Source organism: Anopheles coustani, chromosome 3, assembly GCF_943734705.1.
Source record: "Anopheles coustani chromosome 3, idAnoCousDA_361_x.2, whole genome shotgun sequence".
In the NCBI taxonomy this organism is placed as follows: Eukaryota; Metazoa; Arthropoda; class Insecta; order Diptera; family Culicidae; genus Anopheles; species Anopheles coustani.
In genome coordinates, this window is record NC_071288.1 from 52,775,521 (window position 1) to 52,796,307 (window position 20,787).

The 20,787-nt window shown below is 44.4% G+C and overlaps 1 protein-coding gene across 1 annotated transcript; it reads right to left on the minus strand.

Moving 5' to 3' along the window:
- Positions 1–6,846: 6,846 nt before the first annotated feature.
- LOC131262696 (protein O-mannosyl-transferase 2) lies at positions 6,847–20,264 on the minus strand. The gene is made up of 8 exons (XM_058264758.1): positions 20,146–20,264; positions 19,346–19,622; positions 18,394–19,278; positions 17,798–18,038; positions 17,516–17,664; positions 15,223–15,394; positions 14,074–14,214; positions 6,847–7,200 (listed from the first exon to the last, which is right to left on the minus strand). The coding sequence occupies exons 1-8, from the start codon at positions 20,262–20,264 to the stop codon at positions 7,007–7,009; spliced, it is 2,178 nt and encodes a 725-aa protein (XP_058120741.1). The 3' UTR covers positions 6,847–7,006.
- Between the last annotated feature and the right edge of the window lie 523 nt (positions 20,265–20,787).

Consider the following 20,787-nt stretch of genomic DNA (forward strand, 5'->3'; position numbering starts at 1 on the left):
GACGACGACGACGACTACACGCAGTTCACCACTACCACCACGCGCAAGGACGACGTTGACGTTTGGTGCACGTTTGCCAACAAACGGAGCGAGTCCTTCCGCTGCTGTCAGAGGATGATATGTTTCGCAAGTCCTGCTTCGTGCCCGCACACGGCTTCGTGGTGAGTAGCGCTTCCTTTGACGGCTCACTGCACACCAACACACCAGAAATTTGTGTCGCTCATCGACTGCTTCGATCCAACGAACAAGAATTGATGGAACAATTTCGAACCTACACGTGTCAACAAAACTCCTTCCGACGAGTGTGTTGGTGCATTCTAAGCTATTGAGTAATTCACCACTCATTTGGACAGCAGCAGCAGTGTTGTCAATATAACATCCATGTGTCAAACGGCAACCGAGTGGTGAGTATGCGCAACGTGACTTACACGCACACTTTGCTGCTTTCTCGGCTGCTCTCTCTCTCTTTTCTTAGTGCACGAGGAAGCACATCACCATCCTTTCCGAACAACCGACACCTTCTCTCCCAACTCCCCTCTCTCATGAGCCTATCGATTCATTTTATTTTGACATTTCGAGGCTTCAGCAGAATCCACACACACACACACAAACACAACCAAACCACAATGACGGGAGCACCAAAGGAGGGGGGGGGGGGGCCTTTTTGGGGTTTGTGTTTTGATTCCACGTTTTCGCTCGGACGCACGTTTCCTCAGCGCACTTCCGCACGTCTGGCTTCGCTGACCAACATAAACTGATGGAGGCGCCCGGTGTGGGTTTGTGCGTGTGTAATCATGTCCGCCAGTGTGTGCTTTGCTATCGCGCCGTGTCAAATGGGGCGGTTTTTTTGCTTTATGATTTACGCCCTGCCGAGTTCCATTCCGGGAAACGGTGTGTACTAATGAAGTAAGAACGAATGAAAGAGCCGACTGGTAAAAGTTTTTTTTTTGTACGAGAACAAAGAACCAAGACTACGCAGAGGGAATCAATATCCGGTGGCAAACAAGGGGCAATTAGTTCTGGGATAAACAAGGGCAAAATTGTTTCCTTTTCCTTTTGTGTGACTAAGAAGAAAAATCAAAATAAAAACATTGTACGACTGTGTGGTGTTAAATCGATAAGCATTTAAATAATAAGTTTTTTTGTATAAATAGAAGACAGCAAGATTTAGTTGTGTTTTCTTGTTAAGATATTTTCTTGTGGAAGTGTTGGAAGTATTGCTACTTTCTTGCACACAGAATATACGTTTCCACAAATATATAACATCACTCCGATGAACTCATTGACCGAAGGCAAATTCACGCAAGCTGCTCGGTGATGCCCCCGGATGTTTGTTCACAACGCAACCGGATGCAATAATGATTTCATGCAACACTTGTTGCAAAATGCTGCAACGCAGTACTTGCTCTGACCTCAGGTTGCACAAAGCAAAACCACATGTTGCTTCTAATCAATAGAGTGGGCCTGTTAATCCTGCCGTTCGGACAAACAATCCGGGCTCGGGTGCATTTTCTCATAAGCAGCCCGGATGCATTTACCGAGCAAACATCAAGACGTGCGGTTTCGTCTTAGGCTGAATGGCTATTTAATTACCTAACCGGCCATTCCTGTGCGTTTTGAAATTCTGAAGCGGAGCCCACTTGAAAAATGTTTTTTAATTTGTTTTATTTCTATAAATGCACAAATATTGATCAAAGTGTTCCGTGAAGCACAATAATAAGCTTTCATTTTACCTGTTTGCAGGAATTACAGCATCACACGTGTAATATTTACATAGAACTCGGAATTAATTATTTAATTGACAGGTTCTGTATGACTCGCCGGATCGAGATTAGAATCGATACAACGGTCAATTACCATTTGCTCCTTTCATGATGTAGTTGTAGACAATATTTCAGAACGATCTAGTGCCTTACATCAGGGGTCGGCAAAGTCCGGGCTGCGGATAAAATCTGTCCCACCAACTGATTTTATCTGGCCAGTTATAAAATTTTAGTGCTACATACGAAAAATCCATCTCAATTCTTACCGGATTTGTTTACGATGCCTGGTTTGCTTTTTTCCCCAACTGGGGATTAAAATTTTTGAACGAGTTGTTCAATGTCAAGAGATGTTCTCTTACAGGGTGAGATGAAAAAACTGCAACAAAATTCAGGCTGCTGTTATTTCTGAACCGCTCGTCTGACAGCTGTCAAATTTCTTCCAGTGACAGCTTAGTATATTGTATACAAGTGCACCAGACCATTTTATTGTTGATTGATCAGAAGATTAGTTAATCATGGTTGAGTTCAAGCGTGACAGCGTTATTGCTTTATATTTGGCTGGAAAACCCCAAGTGGCTATCGTTAGAGCCCTCCAGCATTTAAATGTTAATAAATCTTTTGTGTCTCGTACCATCGCTCGTTACCGTGATACTGGTAGCGTAGCCAGACGTAAAGGAAGTGGACGAAAAAAAACTGCAACATCCCCAGAAATGGTTCGAAAAGTGAAGAAGCGGCTTGAACGAAATCCGCGTCGCAGTGGTCGACAAATGGCTCGTGAGCTTAACATATCGCAATATTCTATTCGGCAAATATTGAAAAATGAGCTTGGACTAAAGCCTTTGAAGTTCCAAAAAGTTCAAGATCTTACCGATGCACAAAAAAAAGTTAGACTCACGAGAGCCAAAGAGTTGCTTCGCTTGGCCGAAAGTGGTGAATTACCGAATTTGGTTTTCTCTGATGAGAAACCATTTGTTATCCAGCAGTTTGTGAACAAACAAAACGATCGTGTTTACTTGCCAGAGAGGTCACCTGAAAATTTGCAACTTCGGTTGGCCACCAGAACTCAAAAGCCGGCCATGGTGATGGTGTGGGCCGCCATAACCGCCGATGGTCGCTCACCGCTCGTATTCATCGACAGTGGGGTCAAAATAAATGCGCAAATCTATCGTGAAAATATTTTGGAGCGAACTCTGAAGCCCTGGGCACGGAAACATTTTGGCCACAGACTTTGGACATTCCAACAGGACTCAGCACCATCGCACTCAGCACGCGCCACCCAAGAGTGGTTACGAAATGAGGTTCCTCGCTTCATTTCCACCGCACAATGGCCACCAAAATCACCAGATGCCAATCCGTTGGACTATTGTGCCTGGGGTATTTTGGAAAGTAAGGTTGGAACTAAAAAATACCAAAGTGTCGATCAGCTCAAGCAAGCGCTTCGCCGAGAATGGGCCAAAATACCGCAGAGCCACTTTCGGGCAGCATGCGATGGCTTCATAGGCCGTCTAAAGACTATAATTCGTGAAAAAGGTGGCCAATTCGAACAAATCTGAATTGATTATGAAATTTGATGTTCTGTTCAACATTTTTTTGCATTCATTGATTAAATTAAACAATAAATACAAAATATATGAATTGTTACTTTGTTGCAGTTTTTTCATCTCACCCTGTATACTTTTTGTTAGACTTTTTCTATGGTATTTGTATTATTGATCGTTCTTAAATTTCCTAGCGTCGTGAATATCGTCTAAAATCCGTCGGCAATAACTTGTTTGATTTGCAAAATAGCTACATTCAAGGAATATCTATGTTTATACCCATTACGAACTAAAATAAGGCTCGCCATATTGAAAACTTATTGAAGCTGATTTATTTTAGTGACTCAGAGAGTTCACCAGTAAAAATAAACTTTTTGAAAATAATTTGCATGTAGGATGAACTTGAAGTTCAATTTAAAAAAGTAGTTCACAGTTAAAAAAACCAAAATTTATATGTTGACCAAAATTAATCGAAAATAAGTATGAAAATGTTGAAATAAGTTCAACGATAAAATTTCAAATAGTTTAGCTTATATCACTTTATATTAAGTAACTTTACTATTTAGAAAGTTGATATTCTATTCAAAAGGGATTAGTATTACTTTGAAAACATTGAATCATCGTTTAAAGTATCCGGCCCGCACCTTATTGAAAAACGTGTGCCGACCCCATGTTTATATCAATAAGATTACTTTGACTGCCCATTTGCATGATTTGAAAACAAAGATGGTCGACTCTGTCGAAACGCAACCACATTCAATAGCAAAACATATCCACTCTAAAATTGCGCTTAAAGGTGACGTTGGCATTAGATAGCAATAGCATGGAAGGCGAGTGAAGGGAGCACCTAAGCGAGATGCAAACAATTTCGACAATTTCAACCTTGAGCTTAGACAGCAATAGCGAAGATGCCGAGCGAAGCAAGCGCCAAAGTGAGATGCACAATTTCGACGCGTCGAAATTTCCCCTAAGCGTCGAAATTTCCCCTTAACCGCTATGCTGTTGCTAAGGGAAACCAAATACCGTATGCGTGATAATGTTTGCACCACCGTGTACCCCCATTTACCGTATGCGTAATAATGTTTGCACCATCGTAGTAAAATAGTTCCCGTTTTCTCTGTGCATACAAAAGGAAATGAAACGTTTTTGTGATTTTGGGGACAATTTCGAATCGAACATTGCATCTACTGTTTGGAAAGGTGGTTCTTCAACGTGATGAAAATAACCAACGCAGAATAAAAATAACTAACGCAAAATAAAACTACATCCATAAGGTTGGGCCCAGTAAACGGGCTTTTTACCGGGCCCTGCAAACGGGCCGTGTTACCGGGCCACGTAAGCGGGTCCTGTTAACGGGTCGTGACACCGGGCCATGTAAACGGGTCCTGTAAACGGGTCCTGTAAATGGGCAATGTAACCGGGCTCTGTAAACGGGCCGTGTTACCGGGCCATGTAAACGGTCCTGTAAATTGTTCGTGTTACCGGGCCCTGTAACCGGGACCAGTCAACGGGCCGTGTTACCGGGCCGTGTTACCGGGCCCTGTAAACAGGCCGTGCTACCGGGCTCTGTAAACGGGCTGTGGTACTGGACCCTGTAAAAGGGCCGTCTTACCGCCGTTTACCGGGCCCTGTAAATTGGCCGTGTTACAGGGCTCTGTAAACGGGCCGTGTTACCGGGCCCTGTCAACGGGCCGTGTTACCGGGACCTGTCAACGGGCCCTGGAACCGGGACCTGTAACTGGGCCGTGTAACCGGGCCGTTTTACCTAGTATGTATTCAAAGAATAGTTGAAAGATGCCGAACCTCTCGAAGCATCTAGAATCCATTACTACTACTACTTCACATTCATCCTCCTTGAATATGAATTAAGTTTATATACATGCTAGCTATGACACTGCTTTTTTTGACGATTTTCAATATGCTGTTAATAGTTTTTTATAACGCATCAAAACTATAGAGAGATTTAACATCGCTACAAAAAGCTCATTAGACGTAAAGACACGTTGTTACTTCTGGCATCTCCTCTCCAGTACGACACGTTTCAAGCTGTAAGTATAATTCCACATGATCGTCTAAGGACATTTGAGACTAGAAACCACTTATTGGGATGGAAGGGAAGTGAGCAGAAAAGGGACTATCATCGCAATGAAAAAAGCTTCCGGCGACAAAGATGACGAAGGAACCGAAGCTAGCCTTTCCGGATTCCACTACCCAGTCCGTCACCGTCTTGAAAGAAGGCAAGTAAATTAATTGGACGACATGCAGCTGGATGGACAACCAAACTGTCCCCTATCCTCAGACGGGGAGGGGTGGAGCGGGCACGATAAGAAGTTAAATCCACACCGTCCGCAGAAAACGACTTGTCTTGACTTGAGTCGTTTCCATCGCTCCGGCAAAGGGGTGGAAAAGATTTACTTCCATCTTCCCCCCGCCCCATAATAACAGACGGGTTAGGGGTGGGATGAGTGGGGTTATCCTTTTGACTTGACTCAGAAAGCATGCTGCCCCTCCGTACCACCTTCCGCTGCTCCGCCGGATTTTCCGAAAAGCAATTTACAATTTGTTAGCAAATGTTTGCCCAAACGAATGCCCTGGCACACGCTGGGTACACTTTTGTAAATCCCTGCATGAACCTTCCTTCTGGGTCCTTGGACAGCGCTTCGACAGGAGGACCGGCTTCCCATGGCATCTTCCATCGAAATCCAGCACTAGAAGACGTGTTAATAGGTTGTATCGTTATTACCGAAGGTCAATTTCGCCGCAGCAGCTTTACAACTCGTCAGTTTCCGAACCCGAAACGAGATCAAGCTACGGACCGTGGGTTGTAGGTGGTTAGGGTGGGGCTTATGGCGGGCGGCAGGGCAGGGGAGGGATCAAACCCCGAGGTCACTTTGAAGCGGTTTCTAAGTGGGTGAGAAACATTAGACCGGACCGGATGCGTTAGTTGATGTGAATAAATCTTTCTCGTCCAATTGCTCTTTCATCCTAGTCATACGGCGTGTGTGTGAGAGCGATAGAGCGAATGGACTGGAACCGAAGCTGGAAGCAATAAAAAGGGGTAAGGAAAAAGATTGAAATTATTGTGGATTACGAGGGCGATCCTTTGGAAATCCTCTCCAACCCAGTTCCGTTTTTATGGTGCATTTTTCACCAGCTGTTGTTGTTGCTACATCGATTTTCTTTGGTTTTTTCCCGCACTACTCCAAAACCAAAAGAAGTTGGGATTGATACTGACCAGCAGCTCGGGACAAAGAACCTATAATCAAAAACAACGAGCAGGCAACATAATGATCCGGAAACCGCACGAAGTGGGGAAATGGGAGATGGGGTGTCTTTGTTTGAACCGAAAGAATGCTATGTTGTGGTGAATGAACGAATATGATCCTCAAGGGGTCCTAAAAGGGACAAACTATGAAGATGGGTATTTTAAAATCTGAATACGGTTAATGGGGTCAGATAGTTTATGTCAAAACGTTGGTTGATGTGGTTTGGTTATGTTTGACTAAGTAGATAGTTCAACAATTGTTTATTGCAAACACGAGTATTGTTACAGTACTATATTGGATTTTAACGTTCCAATCTATGGAGCTTAATGACAAAAGGCAGTTTTAGCGACGGAAGTCCGATCAAATCAGAACGATTAATTGTTGTAGTCACATTGGCAACCTGCCTCGCCAACACCACAACATCGTAGCCCTCGGCAACTTAAAACTCCCAGCTGCTCATCCACTTCAGTCCGGCCAGGGTCGAGTTTGGTTCGTGGCTAAAGGGGCCCTTCATGCCGTACGCCAGCGGGGAAAAGAGGACGAAGCTGTACACCAATCCAGCCATCGCGGCTCCGAGCACGGCATGGCGCATCCAGGCGGGCAACCGGACGGTAACGTAGTCCAACATTACACCTGAAACGGAAACGGGAACTCGAGTTAGTATAAAAGTATCACCAAAAAACCAGGGAAAATAGATGGCATTCTTTCCCGATGAGGGCACGTGGCCCTCATCCATCGACCATTGGCCAACGAAGAACCGACCACGGCAACCGCAACGAAGTCCCCGAAAAGTCCTCGGAAAAGCCGACCGGTTTGTTTTTTCCGGTTTATTTTTATTTGGCCACCGGATTCAGGACCCACTCCCGGAATGCGACTCCGAGCACGGTGCCCAAAACCGCAACCACCGGGACGAATTGACGAGAGAGGAACACCTCGTCAACACGGGGGGTTGATTGAACATGAAACCACAATTTCGAAGGTTGTGATCGGGCCTGACCAATTGGAGCGTGTTCGGACAGGTGAGTTCGATAAATCTCGTCCCGGTGTGGTTTTCGCACCGCTGCCTCGCCCGGCTCCATCCGATGTTTTGGTGCGTCGTTCAAAATTAATGACCGTTGAAATTGGAACAACTGCATGCGAGAGTAATGACACCCGGACGAGACGGGAGGGGAACGTGAGCCGGGCGTCGAAGTGCAACACGGGATAATGCAGCTGCCTCCAATTTTCGTCGGCTCAACAATTGACACACATTAGACTCCGAAGGATGGTGTTGGTACAATACGGCAATCAGGGTTTGAAACCAACCACAAGATCTGAATACTCGAAGGGGTTTTATAATAAAAGAAATAAGTAGCCAAAGGACACATCTCAATATAAGTAATAATAATGCAAGCACAATGAATATAAAAATAACTACTTCAAGGACCGCATTAATAAAACACTTTACGTTACGAAGGAAAAACACAAAAACAAATAGAATGTTGATCCCACAATGATATAAAACAACAATGATTAATAAAAGCTCCTATGCCGTTATGCTATTAATATGCTGTTTTCTTCGTTTCCTTATAAATTTGTCAAAAAGAGACTTGAAGTACGAAAAAAGGCACCGAAGAATAGTGCTTTTTCAAACGTTTTGTAAATTGTTGCGAAACTGAATGTTTAAATTCTGTTCCACAAATAATTTGTTCTTTGCGTGATACATTTTACTTTTTGTTTGAATCTTTTATTTTAGGTTAATATTGACTTATGGATTTAGGTAGGCCAAAAAGATTCCTTTTAACTAAGGTAATAAAGTTTTGAGTAACATTTGATACGCATTTGAGAGACAAAACAGATGTTTTACAATTTTACAAAAAAGTGCTCAAGCGATCGTAAAAAGTAGAGTGAATATAGATTAAAACTATTAGTTTTTAAATGATTTACATATACATCATTGGATTCAGCAAAATTGCAACTTAATCGTATTCCATTTTATGCTTTTATGATGCAAGTTTGGTTATCATATACTTCAGTATAATTAACTCGACCCTCACCGAGCGTACATCGCTCCCACGTACCTCAAACCACAATACACCGAAACCCTGGTGTGAAAAGCTCATTCACCCGACCGGCGGAAAGGATTGTATTTTAATTTTCCACCTCCACGAGTACGATAATCGCGGTGGATTGCGGGGAAACCAAAAAGTGACCGACTGCCTCTGAGCGAACCGAATGTTTCGATGTGTTAGCTTACGCTAATGAGCGGCACCAATATTGTGTGGGACAATAAACCTCGCCCCCGGTTCGTTTTCCCGACCATTCATCCGACCGACCGACGGAGATTTACTAGGGCTTGGTTCGGTCGACTTTTTAGCCGTTAATTTATTGATTTCACCCAAATAGTGTTGATCCTTGCCCTGCTCAATGAACGGTTGCGATACGATCGGGAGGACCTTTTGGCATTTTGACGGCCGGTTCAGCACCGGGTTTGGCGGAACGGTCCCATCATAGCCGCGAAGCAACGCCAACTAAATCTGACCGAACGTGTTTACCACGATTAGTGTTTGATGTGAGCCAACTTTTCGTCAGTTCTGTTGTGGTGAACCGATAGTATTTCACCAAGTTTCGACGCGGTACATTAGTGCTTGGTAACGGTAGAAACCTAGTAAAGCCGCAGGTTGCTGCATTCTAAAATTTTAAATAACGAAACAACGATAACATTATCTTGGTCCGAGAACTGATATTCAGAGCACTCTCAAAAACATAAAATTGATGTGGAGTACTCCCCGCTTTACGTCTATTTTTGGGACCGAACGCTAAAGCGTATATCAAGTTTTCGCGTATTTCGAATTTCCTCTGCCATATTGTTTATACTTCATCTTACGGGCTATTGCTGCATAATTCTCTCCTTTTTCGAACATCTTCACTCCTTTAAACTTTTCTGAAATTTGTATAGCACACTTCTTGCGACTACTTTTTATTATTTGATGCCATATTAATCGCTTCAAGATTAGAGAGCAGCTTAACGAAACAAGAACTCACGTGTATTGATTGCGAAAACAATGGATATTTTTTTGGGTAATTCAGGCCGTTGCAGTCATTGCCTTTAAACGGCTGTTTAAAACTGAGCTTTAAAAACATCATTCCACTAAATCAAAGCAAAGTTGACCTATCAGAACTCAAGCAACAACGCTGAACGCTATAGGCTGTCATTTAATAAAAAGTCGCGTATATCGGGTATAGCGTACTGCGAGGATCTACTGTACTAGTCCGAATTTTTTCCCGAACAAATCAGCTGATCATTAATTTCTCCGCAACTCATTAGATGATCAGTTTTTGACGTCTAATCTTGTGTTGATCCATATAATCCATTTTTGATTAACCACACGAAAGATGATCAAGTCGGGGCCGATTCTTCTCGTCTCTTCTCAAGTAAGAAAAAGGTGAGTGAAACGATGCTATCGTTTAAATAATACTTTAGGCATAGAACGTCATCAAATAGGACAATAAAAAAAAATTGATGATTAACACTATTTTCGATGGATTCGATTCCAAATAAGAAGAACTAAACTAAAATCCATAAAGTGATGATAATAAATTAATTTACATTCCTTAAATGCTGCTTTGTACGTTAGGAAATGAAAATGCTGGCATAAACCGTTATCGTTTTTTGTTACTTTGTGTGCTAGAATTTTCCCTCGACCTTATTATTCACAATAGCACGAAAGCATGGTGGAAAACTTGTTTGCCAAACCCATGACTCGTTATCCAATTGATTTGGACTTACTTTGTTAGGTTCGTTTACTTTGGGAAACGGGAAATCCAGCGAAGGATACCGGCAGTAAAAAAATAGAAAGAAAACACGCTGTTCCTTCGCAATCGAAATCGCAAACCGCATCGTCCGTCCGACGCAACGAAAAGCGGTGATGCGATGGAACAACTTTGCTGACCGAACCGACGGAAAGTTGACCCATCGATCGCGTCCTTCCGGCGAAAGGCAACTGAAGATTGTAAGATGTTTTGCCTCAATAAAAGATTTCCTCTCGTCTCGGCAAAGGCACACCGTTCCAATAACCGGTGGAAATGTGGCACCCGAACCCGGGAGGACTATGGGTCGGGAAATGAAGGAAAACGAGATGATGTCCGAGCGCGTAAAACGCGTTCGGATGAAAAGGAAACCCGCGCGCAAGCAAACCACCGGAAGCGGACCGGTCATACCGTCGGAAAAGGCGGAAGAAATCATCACCGTCGCTCCCGGACGGCAGCCAGACGACACGTTTCACGTTAGCTTTTCCGGAGAAATAAGAAGGAAACCCCCGGACCACTCGGTCGCCGTCGGTGGAAAAATCAAACATTTCGCTACAAGTTGCCGCAAACTTTTTCCGTTGAGTTAGTTCGATTTTTCTTTTTCGTTCCGTTACTTCCCTTTTATATTCCCGTCGATCGAGCTCCGCTCTCTACCGCCTTCCACCCTGCGGAAGGCTTCCTTCGAGCGAGGTTCACATCCCGAGCGTGCGAAATCGGTCGAGCACATCGTAAGGCCCTTATTGCGCCAGGCGTAGAAGTTCTATTTTTCACCGCTGTTATTTGATTGTTACGAAATTGGATTTTTCCTGCCTTGACCTTTTGCATGCAGGACTTTTCCTTCTTTTTTTCGGGGCCTCCCCCTTTGTCCTTCCCTCATCTCGTCTAAGGCCAATTTCACTCCCCCACGTTGGTCTCTTTCATCATTTCTCCCAACGCGCCGGTAGAGCTTTGTGCAAAGTTATTCGAGCAAGTAATTTAGGAGTAATTTAACATTTTTCTCCCTCCGTCCCATTCCCCTACACCACTCGAGGTTTCGAGCCCACGCAAATGGAGGATAAAGTGGGGCCAAGCACCGATTGTGTAACAAATGGAAGCCGACTGCCGCACATACCAAGTGAATGAATTGTTGGCACCTTCGAATGTCGCCCTGGCTCGATTTGGTTTTCTTTTGTTTTTTCCCCTTTCTACCTGAGCATGGAAAACAATTTTACCCCTACAAAGAACCCGGCGAAGGAGTCCTCTGCGAATGGAGGTGAACAATCTGTGCCGAGAAAAAGATTGATTCTTACGGAGAGCCTTCGGAGGAGAGTGCGTAAAGCGTATCTTGCCTATGCTCTTTTTGCACCATTTTGCAGTTCAATTTCGTCGAAAACCAATCCTGCGTGACAAAACAATTCAAAACCTTTCGAAAAGTATCTCCCAGAGTTTATTTTTTTTTTCGATTTTAATTCATTTTGTGTAAACCATTTCTGAGGTTTTTCAGGCTAACATTTTAAAAATTCTTAACTTAATATGACATGAAATAACGGTAAAGATCAGAAGAATCGCGGAAATTTAGCAAAATTTTAATGAAGTTTATTTGAAAAGGAATTCTTTGTCACATAAATTTCAGCGAGAAGTCGGAACACTGACCTCAAAACATGTCTTACAGCCTACACAACTGCTTTGGATAATCCGTGGTAAATATTGGATCATCTTCGATATCTTATTTGTTCCAAAACGTATTTGTCTATATGGAAATAGAAGAAAAAGTTTTGATCCATAGTCATATCTCTTTCGATGAAATTAACATAAAGAAATACTATAAAGATGTAATCACATTCTATCACAATTTGTGTTCTTCGCCGTTTTATATTTAATATTATCAACATAGTGCTGCAGTGTAAAGAAAGCCCCCCGAAACACAACAAAGAGTTAAAACTGTACCGGATTCAACGAATCGCTTGTTTGCAGGAAAGTACGTTTTACCCTTTTTTTTTGGCAAACCCAAAATGCTAATGAACTGATCCGTTTTGTTCGGTAAAGTGTGAGGACCTGCGCCGGGTGTTTTACAAATTAATTGATTCCACTAATGCGATATTACACCAATCAAAGTTTCCCCGGCCGTCTCGGGGCGGACAAAAGCGGAAAACCCCTTATCGGACGACAGCCGAACAAGCCACGAGCAAATGCTTTTCACCGTAAATTAATGATGCCCTCTGCATCCTCGGAATCCTTTCACGCGCTTCCATTTTCCTTTCGTTATTTTTGTGAATCCCATATGGTTTTCATAATGAGTTTCCCGCAAGCCGCACCGTATTACCGTCGACTATGATGGACACCCGGGGGTGTATCACTTTCCGAAGAGGAGCTGGGAGGAAAGGGAGTGGTTGAAAACTAATTTCGTTATGAAATTGAATTTCTACGCTTCGATGAGTGGCTACCCCGCACAACCACCGCGAACCAACGCTCTTCCGAGTTGCTTTTTTAAATCGTTCGGCCAATTGAACCACCGGTGGAAATCAAGTGCTGTTCCTGTGAAGCTGGTAGGTTGTGGCTTTTTTGTGGGTACATTTATCTTCCGTTTTCAAAGGGGAAAAACTCGGGATGCAGCTCATTAAAATCATCTCCGAGTGGGAGGCGAACCGTCCTTCCGAAAGCTTGTCTCTTATCCATTTTACCTTTCCATTCGCACGCTACCATCTGCTTGCGTCCTTTGAGGACCCATGCTGAAAAAACGGACTGGGCCAAACGAATGCAATGCGTTTTCCTCGCTTGATGATGCACGAAAATATGAATATTACAAATAATAATAATAAGGGGGGAAGGAAAAAAATCGTATGAAAATACCTATCGAAGTGCAGCGATCGGAATGCAATCCAGGCATCGAGGTTCGAGTTCCGATTCACTTGACGCCAACCATCACGCTTTCCATCAGCTCAAGTGAACGCACAGCAGCGGTCGGTGGTGTTCGGTCGCCTAGAACCGGACCGGCAGTTCCGAAATGAAGTCCGAATTTCCGATATCGAATGGGCTTTTCATTGGGTGCTCTCCATTCGATGCACCCCATATGGTTTGGATCACACCAAAATTCCAAATGGAAAATGGTGTTGCTATTTTTTTTTTCTGTTGGTTGTGTGTGCCAAAAACGTCCCATCAGATAGCATTACATTTTCCCAGCCGGATTCGAAAGGCCCTCCATTCACTCATGCCGGATGCCGCCGGAAAGTCAGCTCGAAGTGGCATCCAAACCAGCCCGTCAATCAGTGCGTCGAGGCAAATCGAGGAAGGAAATCGAAATGAGAGCTGCCTCGTTAAAATCGCATCCATCAAGCGCTCGCTGGTGAGGGTCGGAAGGATAGTCGTAAATAGGAGAAAAACAAGACGGAAAACCCCAAACTGTCCCATCGACTCGATTGGGACAGCGGGTGATAGGACGCGTTTCACCCGAGATGGCAGGAAGTTTGCGTACGGGTTAAGCAGAAAGTTTATCAATTAAATTACATTAAATAATCCCATTAAAAGGACGCACGCAGAGAGCTTGAACGTCACTTGCGGAAGCGAAAGAATATTGAAATATCGCCCACTTTGTATTCCACCCGAGGATGAATGATTATTAGAATATTCATTCGTTCGGCCGAATGATAAAACTCTTAAAAACTCGCCCGGAACGATGAAGTTATGACGATGACAAATGGATGATTAATTAAAAAGTGACAACCGGTCGGTTCTACCTACCGGCGAGCATCGAGTTGAAGACCAGCGCGGGAAAGTAGTGGTGGAAGTACAGGACGCGACCCATCGCGTAGAAGGGCAAGTAATGAATTAACCAGCCACCGAATAGCCACAGGCCAGCCCGAAGCAGTCGCCATTTATTCTCTGGAACGAAATGAGGGGCATAATTAATTTAACGAAATTGTGTCCGATATCGATTGAAGATTGCAAAATGGCGAAAAGATATTAATCAACCGAAGCTTGAGCGCTTTTTGAATTATTTTTTTTAACGCTGTGTGCGTAAGTTTGTTCAAGAATGTTAAATATGATTTAGATGGTTCGATTGTACATATATTTTTTATTCAAATTCACTTGAGATTTGATAAATGATTGCAGTTGAATGATTTAGGCTAGAGGTCAGTTTTATAGTTAAAAATTGTTTGCATGAGTTTTTAATTCGACATCTTGAGAAGAGCGAAATTAATTTTGCAAACGGTATATAAACCCGTTAATTTATATGACTTATTATCGAAACTGATTAAGGCGGGAAGGTTTGGTCTAAGAGTTAACTTTGTTTTTACGTTATAAAAGTTTGTAGTTCAAGCAACAAAGGCTCTACCTAATTTGCATGCAATATTGTTCTTCCTAGTGAACGCTTTATAGCTGTAACCGTATTGACTATCTAAGATGAAACGCGAAACTCTCCTCCTTGAACTCAAGCAGTGCTTATTTGTCGTCTTAATTTGTAGGAACACTCTCTTCCTCACACCAAAAAAGGTTTGTCCGTCTTTTTACCACGGTTACAAACGAAAGCGAACGGAGGCGTTTGCCGTGCAAATGACACCTTCTCTAAAGACAGGCATCCTGGGGACTGGGGCCGCGAAAATGCTTCTTCCCAGCCTGCCGCTTTCCCGGTACGCTCAATTTTCACGCGGTCACCGGCTGGGTCACCCATTAACGGGTGGCGAGAGGTGCCGGACTGGACGGACGGTGGGACAATTAAAAGTTACGACGAGCCGTATTTCGTGAAATACTACGCGCCCCTGGTACTAAATTTACCGCCCGTCCGCCCGGCATGCCTCACGCCATTTCTCAAGCCCTCGCCCGCCGGGATTCGCTCGATCTGCATCGCAACAAAAGATACACAACGAAGCACCTCTTAACCTCACTTACCGTCGACGCCGGAAGAGCTGGTGGTGTTGTTTTCCGCCGAGCCGCGCTGATATCTGATAATCTCCACGCCGAAGATGATTAAAAAGAGTGCTAAAAATACCAAATTGCTCCACCAGATGATTGGGTTGCCCAATAAATAAACGCGATGGTCGGAGCCGGAGAAGAACTGACCCTGGTGTTTGGGGAGAAGAACAAAAAAAAAGCCGGAAAGAAAGGAAAAGTGAAAAACAAAGTTGTTAAAAAACTCGGCGCAAGGAGGATGGTTTATTTATTTTTTGCTTCCCCTGATCCGGGACTGTGAATTTCACCTCAATCGCGGTAAAATTGGACGTCTCTTCAAGTGGAAACAAGTACCCAGCGTCGGGGGAGATTTCGCGTCAGTCATGGTCGGACAACCGAAAACAAACGAAAAGCAAGTAAAAAATATAAACCTGCGACATGCGGCAGAAAAAGGAAAAAAGCCTACCGTAACTTTAGTACATGCTCTCAGTCATTATTGCGCCATCTTCCGACGGAGAAGATAGATGGGCCGGCCGCGAAGAAAAGAGGCATGAAAATGCGAAAAGTCTCCGGATTTTACGGGTGCTAAAGCTTCGGTTTTAAATGCTCTTCAATGGAGCGCAAAATTGTAACCGACTGAACTTTGCACCAAACGGACCGGAATCACATTTTAGTTGTTACGAGAGATTGTATTAAATATATGAGCAAAATTAATTATAATTAGAGCAACAATTGGGCTTTTTATGAATTAATAGTTTACTTTAAATTAGAGGCTAATAGAAGAAATAACAAAACGTTAGAATAGGAAGTCTTGGAGCCTTCTTTTTATTAAAGTAATATTAGTGTTAATTGTGTGTCGACCATAGGAGACGTATAGAGGATACGAAATGCTACGCCAAACTTGTGCAACATGTTCCTTCAGCCTTGAAGTTACATTAAAACTAATATTTAATATCTGGTAAAATTGAAAAAAAAGTTTGAGATGTGTTACTGAATTATCAAAAATGGCTACGGAATACTTCAAAACCCTTAACTGCATTAGAAACCTAATTAAACAGAAATCGCAACTGCCATTTTATTCGTATTACTTCCATATTTTATCTTTAAAACCCACAATAAATGCCAACCGAAACACTCGAGTTTCGTCGCGAAAGAAACGTTTTTAAAATCAACTGTATCTCTATTATTCACGAGTGATAGAAGCAATGTTAATCTTGTTAATCGTCTTCCATTTTACGCTTAGGCGGACGGACACAGAGAAAAGGGAATTCTTTCACCTGATTGCGTGAGCTCTGCAGTCAACGGTAAACTTCTTCTTGCGTTAAGTTTTCCACCCAAGAACTGCCGCAAACGGAGTCCACCGGTTAGCGGTGCGCGTCATTTCCAACCGCCTGGTATGCGAACGACCTGAGGCTTCTTAATTACTTCTCTCCCTTCCAACAGGGATGGCTTTCACACTCACACTAACACCCCAACGGCCGACTTACGGTGACAGGCTCGTACCGGGTGTAATTGCTCAATGACGCATACCGACCGGGGATAGTAAAAATCGTTTAACTAAAGGGTTCCGAAGACGATAATAATAATGTTTGCCTTCCACACGCAAAATCCGCAACGTTGGAGAGGATTCAACTCGTTAGGACATTTGGGATTCGCCAGGTGGAAAGCATACGCAAAGATATCATGGGCTATGAATAGCCTTACACAGGATGCCGTTTTGCGTGGAAAACTTCCAATCCGGGTTCCAATTAAACGCAATCGAGGTCCATTTGGAACGAGGGTATAGCGAATATTCCTTAGCGACGATACGCATCGCTGCAGTTTGTGATTGGTTTATCATAAATTTCATTTACCACATGCGTAGTATGGCGGTGTTACGGGAACGGTCACGTACCGACGAAGGTGCGTAAGACTATAAAAGATAATTGCTATAACCACCTGCCGCCTCGCGGAATAAGTTAACGACATTAGGGTCCTTAACACCACCTTGGCGATACGAAGCAAATTACAAACACATTACAAAAATTAGATTTGGCGCAATATTAATTCCAATAAATTTAATTATGAAAACATGACATTAAAATAAGTTCGTCCAGCAGTTGTTTCGATCCTAAATGAGGCTTTAAAATGGGAAGCAAATAGGTTTTCTACCACTGAACACTTAGGCCCCCAACGTTTTTCTTAAATACTTTCTTTAGAAATTCATCTGTTCCGGCGTTTGTCCGGCTGGTGTGTTGTTGTTGTCTTTAAAAGCGATCATCTTCAGCGCAGTAACAGGCAAACATTTACTCACCCGATAGTTGATGGGCCACTGCCACGGTCGGCTGGTTACTTCGCCCTCCTTTGGCTTTAGGCCGGCGTTGCCCTGCAGCATCACGGCGTGCGACTCAAGGAATCGACTTATGAAGCCCGGAGCGTACACCTGAAAGTTAACGCTCGGCACTAGAGGCGACGAGAGATGTGAAAGAAAAATCGCCAACGGCAAAATTAACGAAAGCATGGTGCCAATCGTTCGTTCCTTTGGACGCATAGCAAACACGTTAGGGATTGGGAAAACAAGGAGTGCTTTAGTTACATTTGTCAAACTGATTGTCCTCGACGTTCCACTGGGCGGCCTTGTCGCGGATGTTCGGATTGCAGGTGACCTCCTGCTGTTCGAAGCCCCACTTGGGTAGCTGCTTGCTGGTGGTCGTCAGCACGCACCGTTCGATGTAGTGGTAGAACGTCAGTCGGCTCGTTACGGTCTCCACGGTCTGGCCCGCCTGTCCACCAGCGATCTGCACCACCCAAACATCATTCGTATCCCCTTGACCTTCCTAACGAGCGAAAAAGGCATACAAAATGAACGAGTAACGTGAGTAAAAGGCTTTTACTGGTGAATTTGAAAAAAGAAGAAATCGAAAAGAGAATTTCAAATCCACTAGCGCCATCTATTCATGCTTTGAAGCTCAGTTAGTCGAGACACATTTCAATTATGTTTTCATTCTACCTTCCAGGTGGCACTAGTGACTGCTTTAAGTAATTGTTCCAAAAACTCAGAAACGATTTAAAATTAATTAAAACGATTTCTGCTTGAAAAACTTTGCCTAATTTTGAAAAACATTGCCTGCATTTTGCCAAGAAGGTTTAAAATGAACATTCATAAAATTTAGCAAGCTTCTAGCTACTTACCTCTCCATAGCACGTTACTTGCAGATGTTTCTTGGTAATCGGAGCCTGCTCGCGGTGTGAGTGGAGATTACGCCTCGTTGCCAAGTGCTCCAAGCGCACGAGATCGCCATGGCGCAGTAGGGTGATGTTGTCCGGCACCGGTTTATCGTACGGTTTGATTAGCCATCTGTTGTTATCGTCTTTGTGACTGTACGTCGTGACCTGCTGCTGCCGAGCGCCGAAACCCTTCGGGTACAGATGATTGTGGGAGTGCAGATAGCCACCGCCGGTCTTGTGGTTCTTCAGCGTCACCACCGCACCGTACGCTACCTCCCGCGGCATCGACACATTATACAGCGAGTTGCCGACCAGATTGGACTGAAAGCCAGAGCTGTAGAAGCCATCACCGCTACCGCTGCGATTCAGTACCGCCAGGTGCACGTAGAAGAAAGCGGCGTACAGCACGATGGGTAGCAGGATGAGCGTAAGGGCACGGGCCACCAGCTGCCGGACGGTGTAGGAGATCGGTCGGGTCAGGTCACCGAGCACATCCCACAGATCGCTGGCCGTATGCAGGCCGACCAGCAACACCACGAACAGCCCGACAAACTTCACGCTGATCGTGCACGCCAACATCGCACCGGTGAAGGCCAGCCAGAGCCACCAGCCGGTCGTGAAGCTGGCCGACAGCTGCGTCAATCGGGACACGCGTGCCATTCCCATCACGGACGCGGTCATGAAGAAGATCAGCGGTGGGTCGAGCAGGATGTACCGGTTTAAGATCAGCATACCGATATCGAACAGGATGTAGGCGGCGGCAAACGTGGACGCCGTCAGCGAGCTTGTCATGTCCCATACGGTGTGGAACGTCATCGGAACGATGGCGGCACCGAGGGCCGTGCAGAACTATCAAGATTATCAACACACATTAGAACCGAAGGAAAACGACACTTCCTCCAGTTCTTTCACTTACGATTCGCATTCCCTCGTAGTGGGTTCCGTTGTATTTGTCACCGGGCTTGTCGAAGGGAAATGTTCCGTCGTATCCGGTGAGATAGCCGGAGAGGCCTATCAGCATCTTACCCAACGGTGGGTGCACATCGAAGAAGAACGTCCGGTTGATGTACCAGCTGCCCATCTTCCCGAAATGGGTCTCGTCCCAGCAAACATGATCCGGCACGGTCACGTTGTAGAACCGGGTGCCGATGGTGAGCGCCAGAAAAACTCCAAAGAGGAGCCACCACCAGGTCCTGCAGGTAATTTTAGAATCATATCGATCATTTTGTTGCTTTCTAACAAGATTAAGATCTTGTATCTCGAATGTTAGTAAGATCTTAAACCCGGTGGGGTTGATTTTAATTACCCATTTATTCCCAATTTACAATACTATTTTGACGCTAATAAAATATGATGACTGGTAAATTCCAAATACACTCATCACACCACAAAAAAAAAAATTAGTTTTTGCAATGCGTTTAACTTGACATTTGGTCTTTTTCTTTAACAGCTTCCCGGGAGCCAAAAACCGGTCTTCACCGAAGCCAAAGCCAGCTAACCTTCAAATAGAAGACGACAACGTGTATTTTTCGAAAGGCCGCCCTGTTGGAGTTAATGACGGGCGTAACGAAGCCATCTTTCACCACAAACTCTTGCGCAACAACTCCATCCCATGGCTTCTCGGTCGCACTACAGGCATTGCTGAATTAATCGCATTAAATCTCCCCGCTTCCAAGTTGAGAACACTTTGTCAACAACAGCATCACATAAACTTACTTCTGTTCACTTTTCTCACTCGTTCCGGGCGCGCCTGCTTTCTTCTGCGGTGCCATCGTTTTGTTGGTGGTGGCATTTTTGGGACTAGCATCACTTTCGCTCGCCGTTGCAGAGGCCATCCTGCACTTTTACATTCGATTCCACACACAGGCACGGGACAGCTCTAGCTGCAAATTGAAGATCAAACAGTGCGCCGAGCAATTGGCTTCTCGAAAATTTCGCCTACGCCACGATCAAAACAAACAAACTGTCAGTTCCGTTTCGATGCGTTGCTGGGGGCACTTGCACTGGGGTCGTTCAGTGTATTTCACTCTATCCGACGCCAAACGGGAGCAAGCGAGACAGATCTCGCTCCCGCCTTATGCACACGTGGAGTCACGAAATGGAAAGTGGTTTGTCGTGCTATGCGTCCGCACCGTGGAACGATCGTGGCTCGAATGATCGCGAGCTTGGTAGAGATCTCTGCCCCAGAGTTGCCGTAACAACCGAAGATCGGCGTTCAGTACAGGGGAGAACCGTGTTTGTATTTGTGTTGGCCCAACGTCTTGAGGAGGAAATCACAACCGGTCTTAGCAAAAAGCTCAGGCAACGAACTGTTGATGAAAGCTTTTGAGATTGCATTTAAGAAAGAGCTGGCCACGT